The sequence below is a fragment of the Ptychodera flava genome, chromosome 6 (assembly GCF_041260155.1).
Source record: "Ptychodera flava strain L36383 chromosome 6, AS_Pfla_20210202, whole genome shotgun sequence".
Taxonomy (NCBI): Eukaryota; Metazoa; Hemichordata; class Enteropneusta; family Ptychoderidae; genus Ptychodera; species Ptychodera flava.
Genome location: NC_091933.1, coordinates 43,017,058 through 43,039,038, shown reverse-complemented (window position 1 = coordinate 43,039,038; position 21,981 = coordinate 43,017,058). Strand labels below are relative to the sequence as shown.

The window sequence follows — 21,981 nt, the reverse complement described above, 5'->3', positions numbered from 1 at the left end:
AAAGCTAAATTTGTTACAGTTGCAGTTTCTACATGTACATGCTTTCTGCAAACATGGATATCATCAGGCTCCAAATCCTCATCACCAGGTATACATGTAGGCATTATCTTAAAATGTTACTTTGCAAGGCAGTTTGTGCTTTAGAGTTGTCCAATTACCCTGCAAGAACATGAAATACACATTATTTTGCACCCAGTATTATCAGTGATTATCCTATCCAACAAGGTCTGTGTGTCGTGTTTCCTTGAGAAATGTAGACGACACTGTCATAGGAATTTTTCAACCTATGCTTGCTGTCTTCTATGAAACTCAAATGAATCCTCGTTAAGATAGTTTAGAATTTCTCAGGCATTTTGGTTTTCAAAACTATCTGAAAAAGGAAATCATAAGCCTGCGTGATTCATAAAATGCTAAAATTTACCAATGCTTGATCACAATTTTTACGAATGATGGTTTTTGTCTGTAAACTTCAGATTATATTCTAAATTAGTGTTAAGAAAAAGTGAGTTGGTAGAGCTTTTAATGTAAGAGAATTATATTGACACAGTCTTTTTCCCAAAAATCAGTTTCCTGTTAACCATCATGAGTTGGAACAATACAGTTTGTCTGACATTGATAGGCTATGCCACACACAATCATTACATTGTGTTCCAGGATTGGAAACCTATAATGATTGAGTGTGAAACTAATAGCAACTGAACATTCCAGTGCTATTTCACAGACTGGACACCAGGGGTCTCTTGATGTGTGACAGGTATCATCTCAGGCCAGTGAACGGGCTGTGTAGCCAATGGTAGTGTCATGTTGTTTGGTCAGTATAGTTCCTCTGAGTCATATACGAGGTGAATTCTAAAACTCTCCAAGAATTTTCCACAATTGGATTTAAAATACCTTGACTTAGTTACAGTGAACAGGTGTCAAATGTAACTACAGTCCTGAGTCATTCCAGTGTTTATGGGGTTGAAGTAACAGCCATTCCTTTGTCAAAGGCAGACAGCTACCGAAGAGGTTAGCTGCTAAGAGTACATTTTTCACCATACCCAGTGGTATATACTGGTATGTATGTCAATCATCCAACCTTCAAGTAGTCTCCACACTGTTTCAATACTTGCCCTTGTCGTTTATTTTCACAAACAGCATGATCCCTCTCCAAGTTCACCAATCATCTTGTTTATTTTTAAATGCCTTTCCATCATTTTCCCATAGATTAACTCTTAGATCATGGGCTCTCTAATGATTTGTTTGTTTTCATGGTGAATTTTCCTCCATTGTGCAAGACAGCCCCCATCCATAACAGATCAACAACCAAGTTTACATTAACTGACAGAGGTTTATCAGTTAGAATAATATTTGAAGTTACCTCCATGGCTGATCACCTCCTGGCTATTTAACTGGCCAGACTAGTCAATTAAACATTCATATAGTACCCAGACAGACTGCCCTGGTATGTGTTTAACCTTCCGTAACCCTAGTCACACATAATATCATGTTGGCAGGCATGTAATTCTGAAACGTGTAATGCTTTTTAATAATATTAGACATTGTTTTAAACTACTCATATCCTGCGATGATATGAGTTTGTGTAACCATAGTTACCTGAGACTGCTACCCTATTTTCACAACAATCACTTCTCCTCCTTGCTCGCCAACACGTCTCTCTGTCAAGAATGATGCCACATACCCTGTAGCAATACTGACTAAATACAGGCAAGAGACCGACAGTTTCACTGAGAAAAGACACCCTGCCAAAGATAAATTTCCTTACTTCAAAAGTCACTGATATTATACATAGCTGCTTTAATTTCCCATCAGAATTAATGTACCCTTCTTGTTTCATTTAACATGGAAATCCGATTTACATGTAGGTTATCCCACACTATCATTTCCAGTTCCCCCTTCTGAAAGCTGGTTTTAATATTTTTGAAATTATATGTCAGCCAATATTTTAACTTTCTTGTAGAACATTTATTTTTCCAAATGTTACCTTTGGGTGAAAAAACAGCCTTGCAGTGTCTGAAAATTTGCGTAATCAATCATAGAATGGAAACATCTCAAGAAGGTACTCAAACTTCAGATATTTCCACATCTGGCGATCAACTTATCAAAAACCTTTTTACCTCATTGCTTCAGTCAACTGCCATGGCATTATCTACATTTTGGCCGGCTTCTTGATAAAGTTCCACAATACCCATTGATTCCCAGAGTTGGTTTGAAATCTGCAACTTAGATAGACACCGTTTCACTTTGTCTCTAAAACAGAAAATGAAAGTGTTAAAATATGTGTTGAATTCTCAGAGTTTTATTCTTACATGCATGTTTTTCCATGGCAACACTTTTTTACCTGCCAACACAAAGGCATACTATAGTTGGTTGTGTGAACCTTATTCTTGCGGGGGGGAAAAATAACTACAAAGGTTTAAAGACTGTCAACAAATCTACATTGTGGTTTTGTAGGATACTGTACAAATATGAAGATAAGAAAATCTGTTTTTGTAGGCCAGAGTATAAACCACGCTGCAGACAAAATGGTGTTTGCAGAAGACACACCTTTTACAACCTTTGTTGAGCAAAAGCCAGACTTTTTCCCAGGACACAGCATTAAACATTAACTTTATATACTTTCTCAGGAATTGTCCTACACAAAAAAGGACTTTCAGAGGGCCATAAATTTTGTCAAAGTGGACTGATACAAGCGCCAGGTTATGTGTTCACGTTGATTGTGTACAGATTTATGTCCTATTTTCATTGTACTGTGCCTTCTATCTCACAGGCAATGAAAGTTCATTGACATTCATACAGGCAGTATACTGGCATATATGATCAAAGGAAGCCTTCATGAGAGAGTCAGTTGTGAAAAGGGGGCCTTGCTGGTGTTGCCTTTCATGCTACCCCATGGAGTGTAACATGCCCAGTGGTCACATGTCAGACCTCCATTGGAGTAATGCTAGTTTGATTTTTGCATGGGATGTAATGTCATGCAGCGGTAACACTAGAATGTAATGAGTTTTTTTGTCTGGGGAATTGGTGGCTGCAATTTCAACAAAGAATACTTTTCAGTTATCCAGCCTTGCTGTAAAGAGACTTGCAGACCTGGTGACATATGACTTCAAGTTTCATGAAACTTGTAAAAGCCAAGTAATATCCTGTGATTATCAATTTTTAGTGATCAATGGATCATAAAAGAAACTGACCTGTACAATAAATGTGTGATATATGGACATGCAATTCAAAACCAACAGACGTCATGGTTGGTAGGGACTTTAGTTTGTTCATCACAATAATGCAGGTATTGTGACATTAATATCTGAAAGTCAAACAAGACCACCACTTTGTTTTCTGAAAAGAACATTGCCAGTGCCTTGTTTTAGGTCAAAATATGTGACTGTAATTGAAACACTTTTGTACAAAGTAAATTATACTAGCAATGCCAGATATGACTTCATGATAAAAGGTTTGCATGTGCCAGGTAAGGTCATAAGTCAAAGGTTTGACCTGACCTTTAACTGTCAGTAATATTTGCTGTTGTGAAATACAGGTGATCACAGGAACTGCACAATTGGTCTCAATTAGTTTTGTCATGAAAATTTTGTAAGGTAATGTGTTTCACATTTGAAAACAGTCAGTATACTGTATTTTTCTAAAGGTTCTAAATTTTCACATACAAAATCAATAATGCTCAGGGCCTAGGTCTTTTTAGTCTCAACGTCTTACAAAAGAATTTGTCTGTCAATGTTAATAGACAAAGAATTCAACATCTAATTTGGTTTATTATTTATGGTTCATTTTGAGTATACCCGGTATTTGTTTTGCAGACTTCAATGAATTCCCTGCTTATGATCTCCATGTCTTCAATGCATACCTATAAACTGGGTATTTGAACACGTTATGTCTGTCTTAGTCTAGACCCTATTCGTCGCTTTCGGCCTACGTTCCCTCTCCGTCAGACAGAGTGGGGATGAAGGCAAGAAGCAACGAATAGGGTCTAGGGTATGTCTATGTACTGGTTCATGCCCTTCTTGCTTCTTATTGTGTTACAAGTGCTGGATTGGTGTGTTAATAACTGATAGTGATAATCTCAGCCATGTTTCAAAAGCAGAACAACATAAAATATACAAGTTTGTCCCACTTTGTAATGTCCATGGAAATTTATTTTCCATGATGAATTTCCTCTTCAATACTACATGTATCTTTCCAAAGGCAAAACTCTGGATCTTATGCAACTACAAACAAGAAGGCGGACAAATTGAGAGGAAAATGAAAAACACCAGTCATATTAAAGCATCAAGTGAAAATGTTACAGCTATATTTCTAGAACACTGTGCCAAAAGAATCAAATGTTGTGTCATGTGTTGAGAATTTTGTAAACATGGAAAATTTCTTATTCCAAAACTTGGTCATATGAGCATTTAGGCATGGGTATGTTGCCAGACAGAGGGAAAGTGTAAGGTGTGTAGAAAACAAAGCTGGGTATCTTCCCAAGATCATTAAGCTGTCCATAATACCAGTGACATAGTTGACAGCATTAATTGTAATAGAAATGCCTTAATCTCCTCCCATGGACAATTGGTTGGAGTGACAGTACATGGCAGTAGTTTTATTGCTTTGAAAATGGATGTGAATATCTCTGGGGAATAAAGCTAAAATTGCCAAAGCCAGTTTCAACTCGAATATATTCAAAGTTGTAATGAGTGTCACTTTCCCTGCATTGATAATGCATTTGTGACGACACTGTCATCCCTCCTGTTGCATAATTTGCAACAAGAATGTTTGTTGTGTATTGGAGCTGCACAGGTACAATAGCGATTAGCAAAATAAGCTTAGTGCTGTAATGAGCTTTAGCCCAGGGCAATTGTTGACTGTTTGACTACAACAAACTCATTGGTACTGTGATCGGTTTGTTTTCTGTGTTTAGATTTTGTCTGTATGGTTCAGTGGTATGGTAAAACACTTGACTGTGTTACTGCTAATGGAAAGACAAAAAGATGAAATTCGATGTATCACATCAGAGCTGTGATGTGACATCATAAAAGACAAATTTGTAGTGGAAAGCAGGTAGACCCCTGAAATGTCTACAGATTGGCTTCTATTTGCTGTTTTGGTCAATTAAAACAATTTTAGAAATGGAATATTCTGCACGAAACCACTCGTATCATGTGTCATTTTAATTTTATTTTAATTGAAAAAAGATAGGGCATTAGTAACGCGAAGCAGAATTGGTGAAACGTGACAGTTATTTGAGGCTGTAATTAGCATGCAAAATGAGTTCAAGGTTTAAACGGGGTTATTGAAATTTTGCTGAGTGTATATTGAGTCATCCAGGCTGCCAAGCTGAATTATCATCATTCATCAATTACATTCTCTAGTGCTGTATGCCTTGAAAAATGTCAGTTTTGTTTGCATATCATTCCACTGGGTTGCCATCGGAGAAAAATGGAGACTAAAGCATTTGAAGTACTCATGGTATCATGGATGACCTTGTTACACTGAGGTAAATTCATTTGAAAATGTCCAAAGGAAGGTGATTTATGTATGCAGTATGTCCTTGGTATAGGTGAATGTGTTCAGTAAGAGTGTTAAATCTAGAAAGGTATGCTGATTGGTGGGTGTGTCCATCTGTAGGCTGGCTTAAGGAATGAACTGATGGATGCCCTTGGAAAGCTGTCGTAATTTGTGTTGTCAAAATCATTGACCTTAAAAGAGATAAAAAAATAAGGTTACAAAATAACTCTAAAGACGTTATTTTTTTAAATAGTGATATTTGAAAAACACTTGACTTATTTTCAATTGGTGCTGAAAACTCTATTTGCATGTTTCCAAAACCGACTAGGGGATAGATGAGCAAAATACATACTGGCAATTTTAACCAACACAGCTTTTGGGCTAAATACTTGAGTCACAGGTTAGCCAAGCCACAGTGTTGCTGAAGCTCATTAGAATGCAGACACAGAGATAACAGACTGCTGTGCTACACATGAATCAGTGACTGTCAATCAGACATTTCTTTCTTCAGAGTGGCAGTACTGTCATCGCAGTGGTTCGTGTGTACATTTTACTGAACACTCCACATATAATTTCTTTGTTTACTCACTGTCTGCATTGCCTGTTGGTCAATCATACTTATGATATACCTGTGTATACCTGTGTATACTGGGCAGGGAGGAAGCTATGCAGTCAACATGTAAACTTTGCATTCCACTTGTGAAAACTCATTTCATGCAAATGACATCACTTTTTCCTGTTGACTCGGGCAGAAGCAAGTTGACTAGACATCTGATGAGAAAGTGTCAAGCACATTCAGGTATTCAGCAAATCTGCTGAAAAAATTCCAAAGTGGTAAATTATAATTACATCTAATGTCTTCACTCACATGTTATTTAGAATTTCCTTACTCCTTATTGCTGTGTTTGGTAGTGGGTATTGGGTATCTCATCCTGTAATTGGGCGTTTACCTGTTGGACAATAGGATGAATAAAAAATATCAATTTTATGTCCTGCTTTTTATGGGCAGACACACTCATACCCAGAGAAATGATGTGCAACTAAAGTGTCTGTTGAACATTTTCCTCTCTGTGGAGAGAATATCACATTTAACATCATAATTTCTTGTCAAATAAATTTTACATTTTTATTGATCTACATTCAGATTGATATAGTATTTATCTTTTTTCCTTGCTATGCTTGCCCAGACAAACTGTCAACGTTTCCTGTTTGTTTGATTTTGTTTTAAAAGCATTATTGTATGGGCTCTTATTGGTACTTGCCAAACAAAAAATGTGATTTAAAGCCCTAGCTGTGTCTTTTAGCATGAGTTTTATGATTTTACTTTCAGGCTAAAATAAGTTTTTGAGAATGTACTAATTTAGATGTGTGTATGCACCTATTATTAACTACCCGTTGGGACCGTATGTGCAATTTAGAACAAGATAAAGATTACACTGCAATTAAATGTTTGCCCAAACATTAAATCGCAGCCCTATGCGGAAAAGCAAAATACAGTGGATATTGTGCATATCTGCATTGAATTTTCACATAAACTGCACAGAGTAGTCCAATGTAATGCATAGGGGTGAATGTTTTCAACTGTGACATTGTATGTTCTATTTCCATTGTAATAATATTACCAATTTTTGAAAATGGTGGGAAATCAAAATGACTGTTAAAATTTGAATTTACTTATCAAAGGAATGGTTTCCTACTGCAGTAAAAGTCCATATCCCTTCAGAGGGTAAAATTCAGAGAAAAACCAGGAGAGAATACTGAAAAGGAAGATATTTTTAGGTCAACAAATTTCAAGAGTTCCAGCTATTGGGGCCTTGGGCTTTATTCAGGAAATCCATCTCTTCCCAAAACATATTTGTTTCATTTCAGTTTTGATTCCTCAAACATCATAACTCATGGTGAGGCTCATTAAAATCATTTTAACGCTGGTACTCATCTGCGTTGTTCAGATAAAGGAATGTTTCCCACAATTCTTTGCAAGCCTTTTCAACTCAAGGGATATCAAAACATTATCTATAACCGCTTTGCTGGCCATCAGACGTGTGTTTTCCAATCTCCCGCTAAGTGTTACTTTTGGTTTCTGCTGTTGATAACTGGTTATTGTGCAATACGTAAGTACATATCTCTGTCTCGAGGGAACAGATAAGGAGAGGGTACCATACTTCTTTAGCAAAACAGCAGGTGGAGGAGATATTGAGGTCATAGGTTAGTGCAGGTCACATATAATTTACCCAGTGTTATGTTTACTGAAAATCTAATTTTCAAAACCAGTGTTTGTTTATCAGCAGTAAAATTGCCCACTGATTAAGTGCATTGATAATGGAACTCAGCAGACAGTCGATATCAAAATCACTATAAACTAAAGTGGAATGTTATAAAATGTTAATGTAGACATCGCAGAATAATTTTTTTAAAAATCTGACTTTTGATGTACCCTTACATGTATTTACATTCTGAGCATGTATTTCTGATGTAGCGTACTGTAATCTTTCTGAGTGTAGTCACTCAAATACTGACCAGAATGTACATGTAAGGCTGGGAAAGGTGTGCACAACTGTGTTATCAGCTGACCATGGTTTTAGATTCTAGCTGGCCAACATAATGCTCTGCCAATCCCAAAACACCTAGGCTTTGCAGATCCCCCAAATTTTCGGACTAAAGTGTGTTATTAGGTCAAGTGAGAGTGAGGGTGTATATTGAATAATGTTTCAAGTCAAGTGTGTTATTAGGTCAGGCAAAATCTGTCTCTCTGAACGGAATGTTATTCGCACAGATTACACCATCGCAGCAACAGATGTGTTTAATTGTTTTTACTACTATCCTCAGCAAACACAATAATCATTGTCTTTTAAAGGATTGGATGTGAAATTTTAAAATATGGGTATTTACAGTTTTATATAGTGAAATATTTGTTGGATATTTTCCATGTTTAGGAGTGTCAGAAAGACAGTGCGTTTGTGGTATTCAGTTCTCTTTCCACAGATACCACTCTGTCAAATTCAATTATGATATAGTATTGATTGATGAGTGTTGATTCAATTACAAAATCTGATTCTGACAAACGGCAGATTCAGGCTTATGATGAGGTTGCAGTGTTTTTAGTTATCAGTTCAGTTTGCTAGAAAATTGTTGATTACATGAAGGATGTATTCATACACCTACATAAGTGTATCATATGGGTTGGCGTGAACTTTGTCGTATCAGCTGCTCACTAGTATTAGAATTTATCCTGGAGTGAAAATCTGTGATTTTCATTTTAGTTTGTCGTGAAATACTCTTTCTTTAAATTCTTGTTTGCATCTGTGTTTCATTATCTTAAGACATTCATCTATATCAACATACATTTATATGCAAGGATAATGACAAACACATTTGATATGTTTAAAGTTGGACATGAAAGTGTGTTGTAAAATTATTGGCCTATGCTGAGTTCACAGGAATGTGTATGTTGATGACTGTGAGGTCACCATATTTCAGTACTTTCAGTACAGCCTGCATGCTCATCAGGACTAGGTGCTGACATTGATGGAACGCTACTCTGGATAACCTCTAGCGTGACTGCATGCTGTCCTGAAATTAATAAAATTCATCAACAACAACCCCCAAACCATCACCCAACACAGTATTAACACACTGGCAATGCACAGTGGCACTACCCTGTCAGGCTTTGACAAAAACATCTTGAAAGACACTTTTTTCCAGTTATTAATCCACCCGCCAGTTTTGTGAAAGGGTTAGTGATGATGAGAAACTAAATAATAATATGTTTTCAAGATTTATGAACTTATTGTACTCGTACCTAGTTCAGTGACATTTGTAAAATACATATCAAGCAGTATAGATAAGCCCTCTAATCCAGGCGACATGTTGTACCCACTTGGTTTCAGTTGATTAAATCAAAAAATGTTATCATGGATATTTAGAACAAATGACCCTTGTTCAGCATTTATTCTCAGCATTCTGTTTGTTTAATTGATGTCAAAGAGTGTTTTCAACTCACTGAATTTGAAAACCAAAATACATCAATCAATGCAATTACATGGTAAATGCTGGAGAAGATAAAAACTGTTTACTTAAAATGGTGGTGTTTATTCATGATGGCTGATGAATAAATTCATTTTCAAATGAGATTGGTTTTGCGAAAAATGGCTCAAGTTGATCAATACAACAGGGAACATAATTTCTCTCAAGGTTTGAATATTTTATTATATATCCCATAATATGTCAAATAATTACCATATTAATGTCACAAAGTACAAATGACCTCAAGTGTACTGTTCTGTATAGATGTGTCTATGATTGTCTCCTATGATGTAAAATTTACGTCATTTCAGTGTTCTTCTAAAGATTTTTGACAAAGAGTAAAATGTTTGAGAATCCAAGTTACATTTCTATTTTTGAATACAGAGGGACCAGCATTCAATGATAGAGAATGCATGTTAAAATTTTCAAGTTTACTGTCCTTAACAATAAATGCCATTTATATGACTTCGGTATTTTTTTCCCAAATGTTACGTAAAATAATTTTCTAACTGAGTGGTTAAAGTCAAGATCAAGCATAACCACTTATTTTTTCTCTTGAAGGTTCTAATAAACTTGTTTTTTGTTGATAATATGCTGCATTTCCTATTTTCATGTCACATAATCCACATGCATAATAAACTATATATCTCAGTTCCTCCATCATGTTGTGGAGAGACCATGATTATATGTTGACGTATTCGATGACGTGTGATTTTGTTAGCTCTGTACACTGTCTAGTCAATAAATTTTCTGTATGGTCATGTAAACTTGAAATATCACTTTCATTTCTGTTTGCTGTAGATAATCATTTGCTATACCACAGGGAGGGTTTGATATTCCCAACAGATGTAATTTGTGTAGACCTTTATTACATACAGTAAAGTATGCCTGCAAGTTGCAATGAAGTGGTTGCTGTGCAGTTATTGCAAACCAACTGCATATATGTGATGTGATAATTTATGACAAGGAACAAGTTTCGTATAGAGTGGCAAAAAAAACTTGCTTGCTTTCATCTGCCAGCTTGGACACAATCATGCTGTGATTTGGCTGTAGTTGTACATTCTACCGTTGAACGGCTGATTCAAAAATGAAATAATTAATGTTTCTGGATATTTCATGATTATAGGAGCATAAATTTAATTCTTTACTGTAATGCATATACATATAGAACTAAACATTCTGGAAAAATTATATACTCAATCAAGCTAGTAAAAAATTATCAAGTGGTTACTTCTGTTTGATATCATTTCATGTGATTGTAAATCCTACAGGAGAACCAGTACTGTGATATATACAACTAGAGTCTGTGATTTCACCTTTCATTGTCGTTATATATACAGAAACCAGGGCATAGTAGCTTCCCCTTTCATGGTGACCATTATTGTATATAAGCCAGTGCATATTCAGATGTTGCCAGTCCATTAACAGTCTGTACAAGAGCTCTATTTTATATTACTTTTTATTTATGACACGAAACATCAGTTACAATGAAATAGTTAGGAGGGTGGAGATACTGTACTTGCTTCTCAGACATGCCATGGTTTCTAAACATGTGCGGACACGCTACAAGTGGTCAATCATAGATTGTGTTGTTGGTTTGACTGACAGTGTGTTGACGGGCTTGCTGGTCACCCATACTTTATTCATATGTGAACTTCTACAATGAGAAATTTCAATGTTTGCGCATTGGTTTCTTGAAAGGATGACCTTTCTTTATTCACTTAGTGATCTGTCTTGTATTCATGCCTGGGGGTATTCACACAGGATTGTGGGATCAATGACATGACCTTCAGGTCGAAGGTGAAGTAAGGTCATTCTGGTATACAGCCATTGAAAATGATTGAGAGGCAAGAGCAGAGCACAATGGAAGAAAAGTGGTGCAGCGGCCCCTCTGATCTGAACTGTCAACTTTTTCAGTACATGCAGATCTATCACTCAGCTCACAAATCATTTCTGATGTAAATAATTGAATAAGATGTCTGTAGTTGCGTTTGAAATTCAAATCAGGTGGTATCCTAAGGTCATTTCAGATGAGGTGTTGAGGTTATTGTTCAAACGGTGAGAGATGTGGGACAGTATAACATGACACCACAATGATTTAGAATGAAGTCTTGCATGATGGAGGACTACACTGTTGTTATAGGTTTTTGCATCCAGATATCAAGCACACTTTCTACTGTAATCACTACATGTATGTCATCCACAGAAGATAAGCATTTTACTGACAAAACTCAACCACTGCCATGACAAATCTTGTTTTGCTCACGACTATTATTTAAAATTTTGGACCTCAACACAAAACTCATATTTAACACCTCAAAAACAAGCACAGTAAACTAAGCTACACATCATTCTTTTCCAAATATAAATTTAACATTTTATACTCTACTGGTACATAATTACCTTGACAAAGGTCCTTTAGTGCATATTTAGGAATCAGTTGACCTAGTACAAGTACGACACATGGATAAAGGTGTTGCAAATTATTACCATGATTAATATCGTCAAGGTAATTACTCCTCTGCATACAGTATACAATTACATTCAGGTCTGAAAGCATGCAGGTGAATTGAATATGTAATTTGCATAATGGTGATCTATTTTAATTCCTGTGTACTCATTCACAGCATAATTTTTTTACCCTTAGACCTATGCCATTTGAAGCCACTACTATCCATCAATGGAACTAATCTGGTTTTGTTTTGTCAGTCAGTACATGTAGGTGCCTTTGTGTATAACTGTTTCTGTATTCATACACATTAAGGATTTCTTTTTCCCTCGCCGTGATGGTCATAGCTAACAGAGGTCATTTGACTCACTGTCATACAGTAGTACAATTCAGCACATTCTGTCACCTTGTTTTCTCCACATCATCAGTCATGATTTACATGTGGATAACCTCTTCAATATTTCAATGTCCAAGTGACATTTCTTGTTGGATTAGTAAACATCTACATCTATATGCCAACATACAAAAGCCTTGGAGCAGGGAATGGTGATATGTGTCAAGGGGTGGACTATGTAGTCCTGTGATGTAGTGGCCAGGCGTTCTATTCCACACAAATCCTCTTATCTGTAGTAGTTATGTTTTTGCCCTTGACCATTGCAATATTATGCTGTATTATTCTGTTGCAATGATAAGTGTTTGAAGGATGGTTTGTGAAAGGGGAAAAGTTATTTTTCATGTTGCACAACCATGGCTCATCATATATGCAAGTCATTCAACCAGAGTAAGAGGGATTTTTTAAAACAGTGAACACTGAATATCAATCATGCACATAGTATACCATACAACCTTTATGTTTGAATAATTTGAAAGAATGGCATTATTATCTGCAATCATATGAGATGCTGGATCGGCAAAGGTTTTTGGAATTTTTGCTTTGTGAAAGGAGGACAATTCAATTGCTGTGCCTGGATATTTTTAGTCTGCTTCCCTTCCTGGGTATTGTTCTTGTATAGATTGGCACATCACCTAGCGTAGACCCTATTCTGCGTTTTTGGCCTTCATCACCAGGTATAGTACTGAAGAAACTACCTGCCATGATAAATACATCTGGTTGCATATTTTGCTATAGAAGTGAGTGTTTTAACCCTTACGAAAAATGTGCAACGGACTTCTATGGAATCTTGTTTTTCGATGAAAGTCTATACAAAATGGGGGCCAAAACACTATAAATTTCTATAGAACTTGATATTTATAGAAATTGATATCTATAGAATATCTATTAGCTATAGAAGTCTATAGAATTCTATAGAGTCTTTTTCATAAGGGAAACCTGTTATTTACATGTAACATTAAGGTTGTCTCAATACACTTTAACACATAGTGGAAAAGGGTTTGCATTCTCACGGAGGACACATGGGACTAAAATACCACAGAATGGAACATGATACATCAGCAGGCAAAGGTTCCCTGCATGTGGCCAGTCAACTTCATTGGCATTGTGTGGGAGTTCCGGAACCTCTGTATCTTTGTAATAATACTTTAAATATTTGATTTCATAATGTACCTACCATTGCCACATTCTTAGTAGTTTAGTGGGCTGTTTGACATGAAATAGGAGATGTATGCTATTTTCTGAGAGCTGTTGTTTTTCACACATTCCACAAAGGGGTGATACGTCAATATTGTGGCTTTGCCTTTTAACTTTCAATTCCTGGTCAGTTTGGGTCATATCATTTAATGTTGAGGGGGAGGGGAAGGAGGTTTCAAATTCATTTCAAAAGAGAGTTTTTCCTAAAACCTTGCGTGTGTGGCCTGAACAGTGTCAAAGAAGATTGGTTGGAAGTACATAAAGTCACATGTGTTCTTTAAAATATCAAGTGCCCTTCATTTCATTTACTTGTAAATAGCTTTTTGCTTCAGTCCTTTACTCTTTGAATATGTGCACTTTTTTACTTTTGTATGTCTGTATGTACATATGTCTGTGTATGTCCATGTCTATCTACTCTCTCTATGTTTCTCTGTATTTGTATTCATGTCTGTCTATGTATGTATGTATGTATGTATGTATATGTATGTTATGTATGCATGCATTCATGTATATATATATGTATGTATATGTATGTATGTATGTATGTATGTCTACATGTCTCTGTCTGTTTGTCTATCTGTCAATCGACACCAGTCATGAAAAGTTTCATTCAACTGAACTCGACTGTCATTCAAACAGTTTTAATCCATTGGTTAGGTGAATCTTCCATAAAGCACATACCATCTGCATACACACAAAGTTTTCAACACTCATTTGCAAAACTTGTACAACACAAGATAATTACAGAATGATGGAATGTTCCATTTGAAGGATACTGGATAAGTCTTGCTGGTGATAACAGACAAGTTTTCCCAGAGGTCCATTTTACATAAGACATGGAAATATGTTATAAAGATGATATTGATACAGACCAATTATCCCTCCAGTCATTGTCAAAAAATGTCATATATTTCTGTGCCACTACATTATCATGATTGAGTTTATAAATTTGTGCACCAAATCTCAGCTGAAATGACTTGATCTTCATTGTTTTATGAGGCAGACAAATTTCATAATTTATTTGTTGCTGTTTCATTACAAAGGGTAAAATTGATCCTTTCAGTTTGACACTTATTGACATTCCAAATGTCAGGCATGCATTGCCGGTTTCTCTTCAGCTCCATATTTTCTACATTGGAAGGATTCCCAACTATGACAAAATCGCCCTTACTATGGGATGTCTGAAACTGCACGACCTTGTCCTTCTAAACTTCATGTCAACTTACTGTATGTACTTGCTGCAGGGTGTTAAAAAGAAAACCAACTATTTAATTTTCAAGGGAATGTTTAGAGATCCTTTTTCATAACCTTATGGTTTAAACTTATTTCAATGTTTGTGTATGTTAGATTTAGAATTGTCAACCTAATAATGTGTAAATACCTAAATTTGCACTTATTGTCTTGTAAATAAAATTTATAATCTCTTTTCACATGTTCATGTTGTTACATGTTGATAGAAAGCAATACCTTCTGGCAAAATGTATCATTACCTAGTGACAGACAGCAAATACAGCAAATTTGAAGAATGTCTACAAGTGTGCTTACATGTGCCATGACAAATTTATGGCAAACACCATCTGGTTGTACAATTTACCAAGTACTGGCTTTGGATGATAGATTGATTTGGAATACAATGCTGTCTGCACTTTTTTCTTGAACTAAATTTTAAAAATGCTTTGACCAAGTGTTTTGTTTGTCTGATGGAACAGCAAGTAGTCAGGAAGATAGTTCATACCGCTATGGACAAGATGATAGTTGTGAACTTTTCAAAATGCAGTGCTGCTAAACCCTGTGTTCTGTAAATGTCATTGCCTACGTCAGCGCCATGAGGAACCTATTTCACTCACTGAACCAGCAGTAGCTATAGTGATTTAGCCTGCAGCTTTTTCCCTGACAGTATTCACATGGAGAGGAACCTGTCTTTCCGATCAGGGAATTTACCAGCAGGCTACATCATTGTAGTGAAATTAGCTGTGGAATTGTCGTTTTACAAGAGAAGTGTTGTCAGTTCTTGAATCAGCAGTGTTATCAAATCTTTTATTGATTAGCCATGGTACTTTTTTTTGCACCTAACAAAGTGGCCTGAACTTCAAGAACTTTGCAAGCGCCTGACTGTTTTACCAACTTTTGTGGAATGTTTCGTTTCATATGATATGATTCCTGCTGGTTTGTTATGAATTATAGAATAAGTAGGAAGTCTGCAGTACATAAATGTATGGATTTATCTATATATAGCTTAACCATTACATAATAATATTCTTTTGTGTGATGTGCATTAATGAATATTAAGTATGCAAATCACATGATAATGATAATTATCATTTATGAATATTGACAAATGCATACATTGACATATATCCTGTGTCGTATACAAGGTGTGCATACTACCAATCCTAGTTTTGAATATGCTGTATTTGTTTTCAATTATGTTAATTTTTTTCTGCATTTGTTCAGGTATTCCCTTTTCTCCTCACATACAACAGACTGTTCTCATGTCATCAATTGATGCAGTACAGCCTGATGATGGTCAAATCATTATTACTACCTGTAGATATTATCATGAATCATATCACACACTGTCCCAGCTCTCTCTCTATATAGAAGCCATGCTTTCGTTCTGAATCCAAACTATTCAATAGGCAGTGGTACACCAGAAATGTATTTACCAGGGGTATAAGCTAATCAGACTTTGTTTTTTTTAAAGATAGTTTTTTCTAAATTAAATGGTACTGTTGGTATCAGTAACACGATTGCATTTTCATCATGTGTGCCACAGAATCTGTCAATGACATCTATCTTGGAAAGTTACTGATATGAATTATACAAATTGGTTCTTTGTAGCACCACAGTGAAAAGGCAATAAAATCGCATTCCAATTGGATATGGTCATCATCTTATAGGCAGTTTTATAGCAGCTTTTTTATAGGTCTAAAATGGCGTAAGGTGTCTCTCCTATTGTACAGTACATACAATTCTCTTTTTCCAACGTCTCATTATTTTGTGATTTCTTCAGTTCTACACGTAAATACTGTGATCAATTGTACGTCTTTCATCTTGACACCCAAATAATGTGTAAACCCCAGTTTGCCGTGGTATAAACTAAACAACAATGCCATGGATATCATGCAAAGAGATCTCTGACTGACAGAAATGAGACGGAAAGTAACAGCTTTGTTGTAAAGTTTTAATGTACACAATATGACCAAGTCTGCCACTTGATGATAGCATTGTGGTGTTGTGTGCAGAAAGCAATCTTGCAATCCAGATTGCAGTCAACAGTAAAAATTTAGTAGTTTCTGCACCTGACATGTCTGTTTCATTTCCTCTCTGTTTAAATGAAACAATACCAGCAACCAGCATCTGTGCCTGTCACAATCTCTCTCGCTGCATGCGACTTTTCATTGGTTTTAACGATCAACAACTGTACATGTAGCTATACCCCAGACTGTGTTCCATGAGATGTACTGGTTGATTTTCACCTACCGTACTAGTTCGGTAAAGATTGGGTTCATGTCCTTTTAAACCCGGCTAGTGGAATATACATTTCATAACTGACTACAACAGGAATACTGAGGAAATCCCTGCTATGATCTGTTATGCTGCTGTCTTCTGTCCTCAAACAGGTGAACTAGCTGCTTTTAAACGTATGCATCTTCCAACAAAAAACTTGTACCTGTTCTTCAGATCAAAATGATTCCTACTCTTTCTATTGAAGAATTAGAAAAGGAGAGAAGGGTTTATTTATTTCACTGCGCCATAATTTTACATACATGTAGAAGAATATTATTTACGTATGTTCTTCATTGTTTTGTGATCTTCATTGGCCATTTCACACAGAATTTTTCAGTTTTATGTCCAAAACCATTAAACCCACAATGGAAGTTTCTAGTGATGTCATGATTATTTTATTTGATTCATTTCAATGAATTCTACGGTGTGTGACATTAGTGGTTTCTATACTCCTATTGACAGCTTGTTGGTTGACATGCTGTCACAGGTATATTTAGCTCCAGCATCAGCAAATTAAAAGGAGAAAATAAGGGGTGCATTTCCTGGACACATAATTAACAATAGTGAGTTGTTGGGTCCCCACATGCTTGCAGAGGCAAGGGTACCATGGAGATTGATGAAAACAGGAAATATATTAATTTGAGAAAAAGGGTTTCTAGCAATCTGCAGAGTGGCACTTTCCGAGTTAATTAAAGCCTTGACTAATTTACATTTAATCAACGGAATTAAAGAAAACAGGTAATGAAATATTAAAAATAACTGTACATGCAAATATCCAGTAAGGCATGCAGGTATAGGTTATATGGTTTCATAATAAAATGCATGCAGTGTTGTAAAGTTCAGTGAAAGGTCAAGGAGTCTCAGTCTTAAGATAGCATGTGGTTTATTTTATCAATTCATCTTGCTGATGCGTCTTAAGATTTCACACTGAAGATTCCTCAGTGTTGCTTAGACCCAGTTTATTAATTACTAGTTGGAGAATTCAATTCCCAGAATTCCCACACTAGTATCCCTGCAAATTCTCCTTAGTCCATGGCTGATCTCGATCTTTTATCACATGAAAATATTACTGTTAATGTGTAGGTGCAGAGATATGACAAAGTCACGTCCATGCTAATGACTTAAGCTAATAATGTGGACAGATTGTCATTAATTCTAATTCTTGGGACATAGTTTCTCTTCCGGACGAGTGTTGTCACTACTGATCTATTCTTTTGTCATGATCAATATAATTTCACACTCACCCTAGCTGGGCCTCTGTTTGCCACTCAGAGTGCAAACCATATTGTATTTTACAGACTTAATTAAAGTCTCACAGTGTATTATATATCAATGTTATGTTTATTCAGCATGCCCACTCTGTTTTTTCATATGGAGCATCATCCTTGTTGAAAATTCCACGTCAAAGTGATGTGATGTATTTTATTCCTGTCCTGAAGTTTTTAGAATTCTTAATTCATGACAAATATGAAGGACATGAACAGCCCGGCACATTTCACATGGTTTTTGAATTACTTCATAGAAAGATAATGAGTAAGTTTCCAAGTTTCAACCAAGTTACGTCCACCCACCTTAGTTTTGGGAGGATTTTGAATACATATAATGATCTATTATTCGGACTGATTTTGGTTTGCACATAGCTCATTTTTAATGGTATAGATGACATATTGCAGAAAAAACCCTCATCTTGCATTTTTTATTGTGTCAAAAGGGTGATACAATCCCAGAGGGTAGGTGAACATATTTAACCATTTTAGCGCCAATGTCAATGTTTGTCACTTTTATAAAATACATTAACTCAGACAATATTTTAGGTCCGGACAATTTTGTCAGATTTCCACAATAATTTTCATTAAAAACTGGAGCCAATAAAAAGTTATGCCCATTTGATCCAAAATTATGCAAAAATTTATAGAAAAATTTGTAAAAGTTGGAAAACTGCTGAACAAAAATTTTCTGGGAAAAATTACAGCTCTCAAAGGGTTAAGAAAGCTAACTGCCTTTTATTAATGTACACCTGACTTGTCCCTAGAGTTGGTACTTGCATTTGCTTCTTACAAGCCAGCAGACTCATAGCTGCTATCAAAAGAAAACTGTTATTTTCATGTCCATGATATTAACAACTGACACATGTTGAGAACTGTATCTTGATGTGTAATTTCAAGAAATGTAACAAAAAGGAACTGTTGAGATCTGTAAATATATTTTTCCACAGTTTGTGTGAGTTGATCAATTCGATGACTACTGTGGAAATGGCGTCATAATTAGTATCAATGAAATATACGCAGCGTGTGTTATGTTATGTTGAAATATCAGTAAATGTATAAATCTTTTGAATACCATTTGAACATGAAATGGTTTATCTGACAGCCAACCTGATTGCATGTCATGGTGGAAGTAAGTCCTTTGTTGTTTATAAAGAAGTACACAGAAAATCTCATATTTAGGATTTCTGTATCTTGGAGGAATTATAAACATAAAATTTCAAAAGCTTGGAAAGCCTGCCAAGTTTTTGGAAATCTGTTTTGTCAACTAGAGTAACATTATGGGAAATAGTTAATCAACCGGATCGATATCCATGGTCAAAATGTGTAATTTTAATAGCCGACACTAATTGCATCTATTCCAAGCCTGATGCAGCAGAATTTCAAAATGTCGTTAATTTGGGGTGGGGAAGAGGGTTGAATGCTGGTATTCAAAACAGACATGACTCCAAAATTCATTCACGTCTGATATTGATATTTTTGATACAGAGAAAAAATTTGAGGATATTATGTTGTAATGAATAGCCAGGAACACAAGCAAGGCTACAAATCTTTGCTGGAATTGATATGGGGAGGCCTTGGCCAGTAATTGGAACCGGGAGGATGTTAGCCAAACTGAATGTACAACTGAATGTCGACTGAATTACGCATGTATCTGAGTCAGCAACTGGTCTAATTGGTACCGTTTGGCACAGACATTTTTTATGTCTCAGAAAAAAGTGATGTACCACTGTGTAGTTAGAGTGGACAGACAACTGTTGGACTGTTTTCTAATGCTTGGTGTCCATTTGTTTTCCTTATTGTGTATGTGAAGACGAACTTCGGAGGTATCAGTAGGTATATTAGTTATGCTGATATTCTTCATAATAGTTGCTAACTTCTTGTGAGCAAAAGTTTGTGAATCAGTGAGAATATAATTATCTTCTCTATTCCTTGCAGGAGAATAGATAGAAGAAAGAAAAAGTCACGGAGTGGGGAGAAGAAAGGAAGGCATCGATTTGATTTAAATTCCTCAGCATCTCTACCAATAATCATGATGCTGTGTAGGAGATATCGGACATTACTCGTTATTTCACTATTACTTGTACTATCATTGAATTTTGCTTTATCACAAGATGATCAACCACGTAAGTACTCTGTGTTTTTGTGGCACATTTGAAGTGTTTGGATGTAAATTTAGCATAGAAACTCATCTTAGCATGCTGCAGACAATCAACTTTGACTAGCTTCTATATACACACACGTACAGAGTGAGTGACCAGTGTATTTTGTGTTTTGTTTGGAATATCTGTGTGCATAATTACAGCTGTGAGAGTTTGTGTCGTCGTGCAAGTTCTTTTCAGACAATGTAGCACGTTGTTCTGTCTGGTTGGAGGAGAGAAAACACAACCCAACAGCATTGTCAACTTCTGTTAATTATTAACAGGCAGGAACAGGAAACCGCTCGCAACTGTACAATTTTGCTTTGAAATGAGCACCTCCCGCCTGTGTAGGTGTCACACATCAAACCAGTGCCCTCCGTTTGCGATATGCAACACAAAGAAAACTCAGAATATTTTCATAGGCGGTGGCATGAGTTTTAACACAGTAGGCCGTATTGAAAGAGCAGAATGTCACAAAAGCAATAAAATAGAATATCCCCTTGTTATATTGGTCATGTAAGTGGGTCATGTACATTACAAATGTATTATTGAGATCTAATGATAGCAATGCTAGTACGCGGTGTATTTGAAGGATAAAGTGTAAATGAAAGATACTGCATTGGTGACTGCCTGTCTCCGTAAGTTTAATGAAGATACGCTCTGATAACCTTCTGGAATTCAAATTTAGTCAGAATGCATCTGATTGGCTTCTGTCATATCGCATAGATGTCAAAGGTCATTCATTTGTAAAATTTGAACTGGGTATCTGTATGTGTCAAAAGTTATTGCTTTTAGTCGATAAGGTGAAGATAGAATAACAACGTAACAAAACATGATGATAGGGATTGAAATTCACTGGAAAATTGTAACTATATAGTTGTAATTCTGAAGAAATTGTACATTCAGTTATCCTGTTCATGGATGTAAAGTGTCAAAAAGTGATTTCACGTGTATTGTCTAGGTAATATCCAAGGGTAATGTGGCAGGACTGTGTGTCTCTGCATTATGAAGGTCAATGATAATTTCTGAATGTCTAAAAACAATTAGCGTGGCTGGTTGTGACAGTTCAGTTGTAGGTACACACATAGTTTTGTCCAAGATAGTCAATGCTCAAATATTTTGTGATCTTTACAATTTATTACCCAGAGTGCCCTATCTGTCCAGCAGGCCCCAAAGATAATTTACCTATGCTATGAATCATCAGTCTGCGATCACAAGTCAGGCATGGCACAATATTCTGCAGCTCTAATTTGGTTCAGCATCTGTGTACATATCAGTAGATTCATTTAAATTTTTTTAGTCTTCTTCAAATAATAAGAGATCAGTGATTTGGACTGCATTACTGCTAGTAAAATAAAATGCAACTCACAGGCCATTAAGGTTCAGCCATTGGTGAATGTTCTGTTGAAATTCCCAGCTGGTTTGTTCATCAGCATTATTTGATATTATTCACAGACTGTGTGTATCATATCACATAGTTTAAACTGCCCTGCCATATGTTGTACT

General features: G+C 35.9%; 2 protein-coding genes across 11 annotated transcripts in view; one reads left to right on the top strand and one right to left on the bottom strand.

The window, feature by feature from the left end:
- The window catches only part of LOC139135890 (actin nucleation-promoting factor WASL-like), a 570,409-nt gene that overhangs the window by 34,339 nt on the left and 514,089 nt on the right, over window positions 1–21,981 (bottom strand). The window lies entirely within an intron of this gene.
- The window catches only part of LOC139135870 (neuronal cell adhesion molecule-like), an 83,843-nt gene that overhangs the window by 16,722 nt on the left and 45,140 nt on the right, over window positions 1–21,981 (top strand). For 5 of the 9 annotated variants that reach the window (XM_070703628.1, XM_070703624.1, XM_070703631.1 and 2 more), the window contains exon 2: window positions 20,273–20,460. In XM_070703628.1, the coding sequence (XP_070559729.1) occupies window positions 20,367–20,460 (94 nt within the window). In that variant the 5' untranslated portion in view covers window positions 20,273–20,366. Of the gene's footprint in view, window positions 1–7,512; window positions 7,611–16,924; window positions 17,183–20,272; window positions 20,461–21,981 lie in introns of those variants that run through there. The other 4 variants (XM_070703629.1, XM_070703625.1, XM_070703626.1 and 1 more) reach the window with 4 other exon arrangements.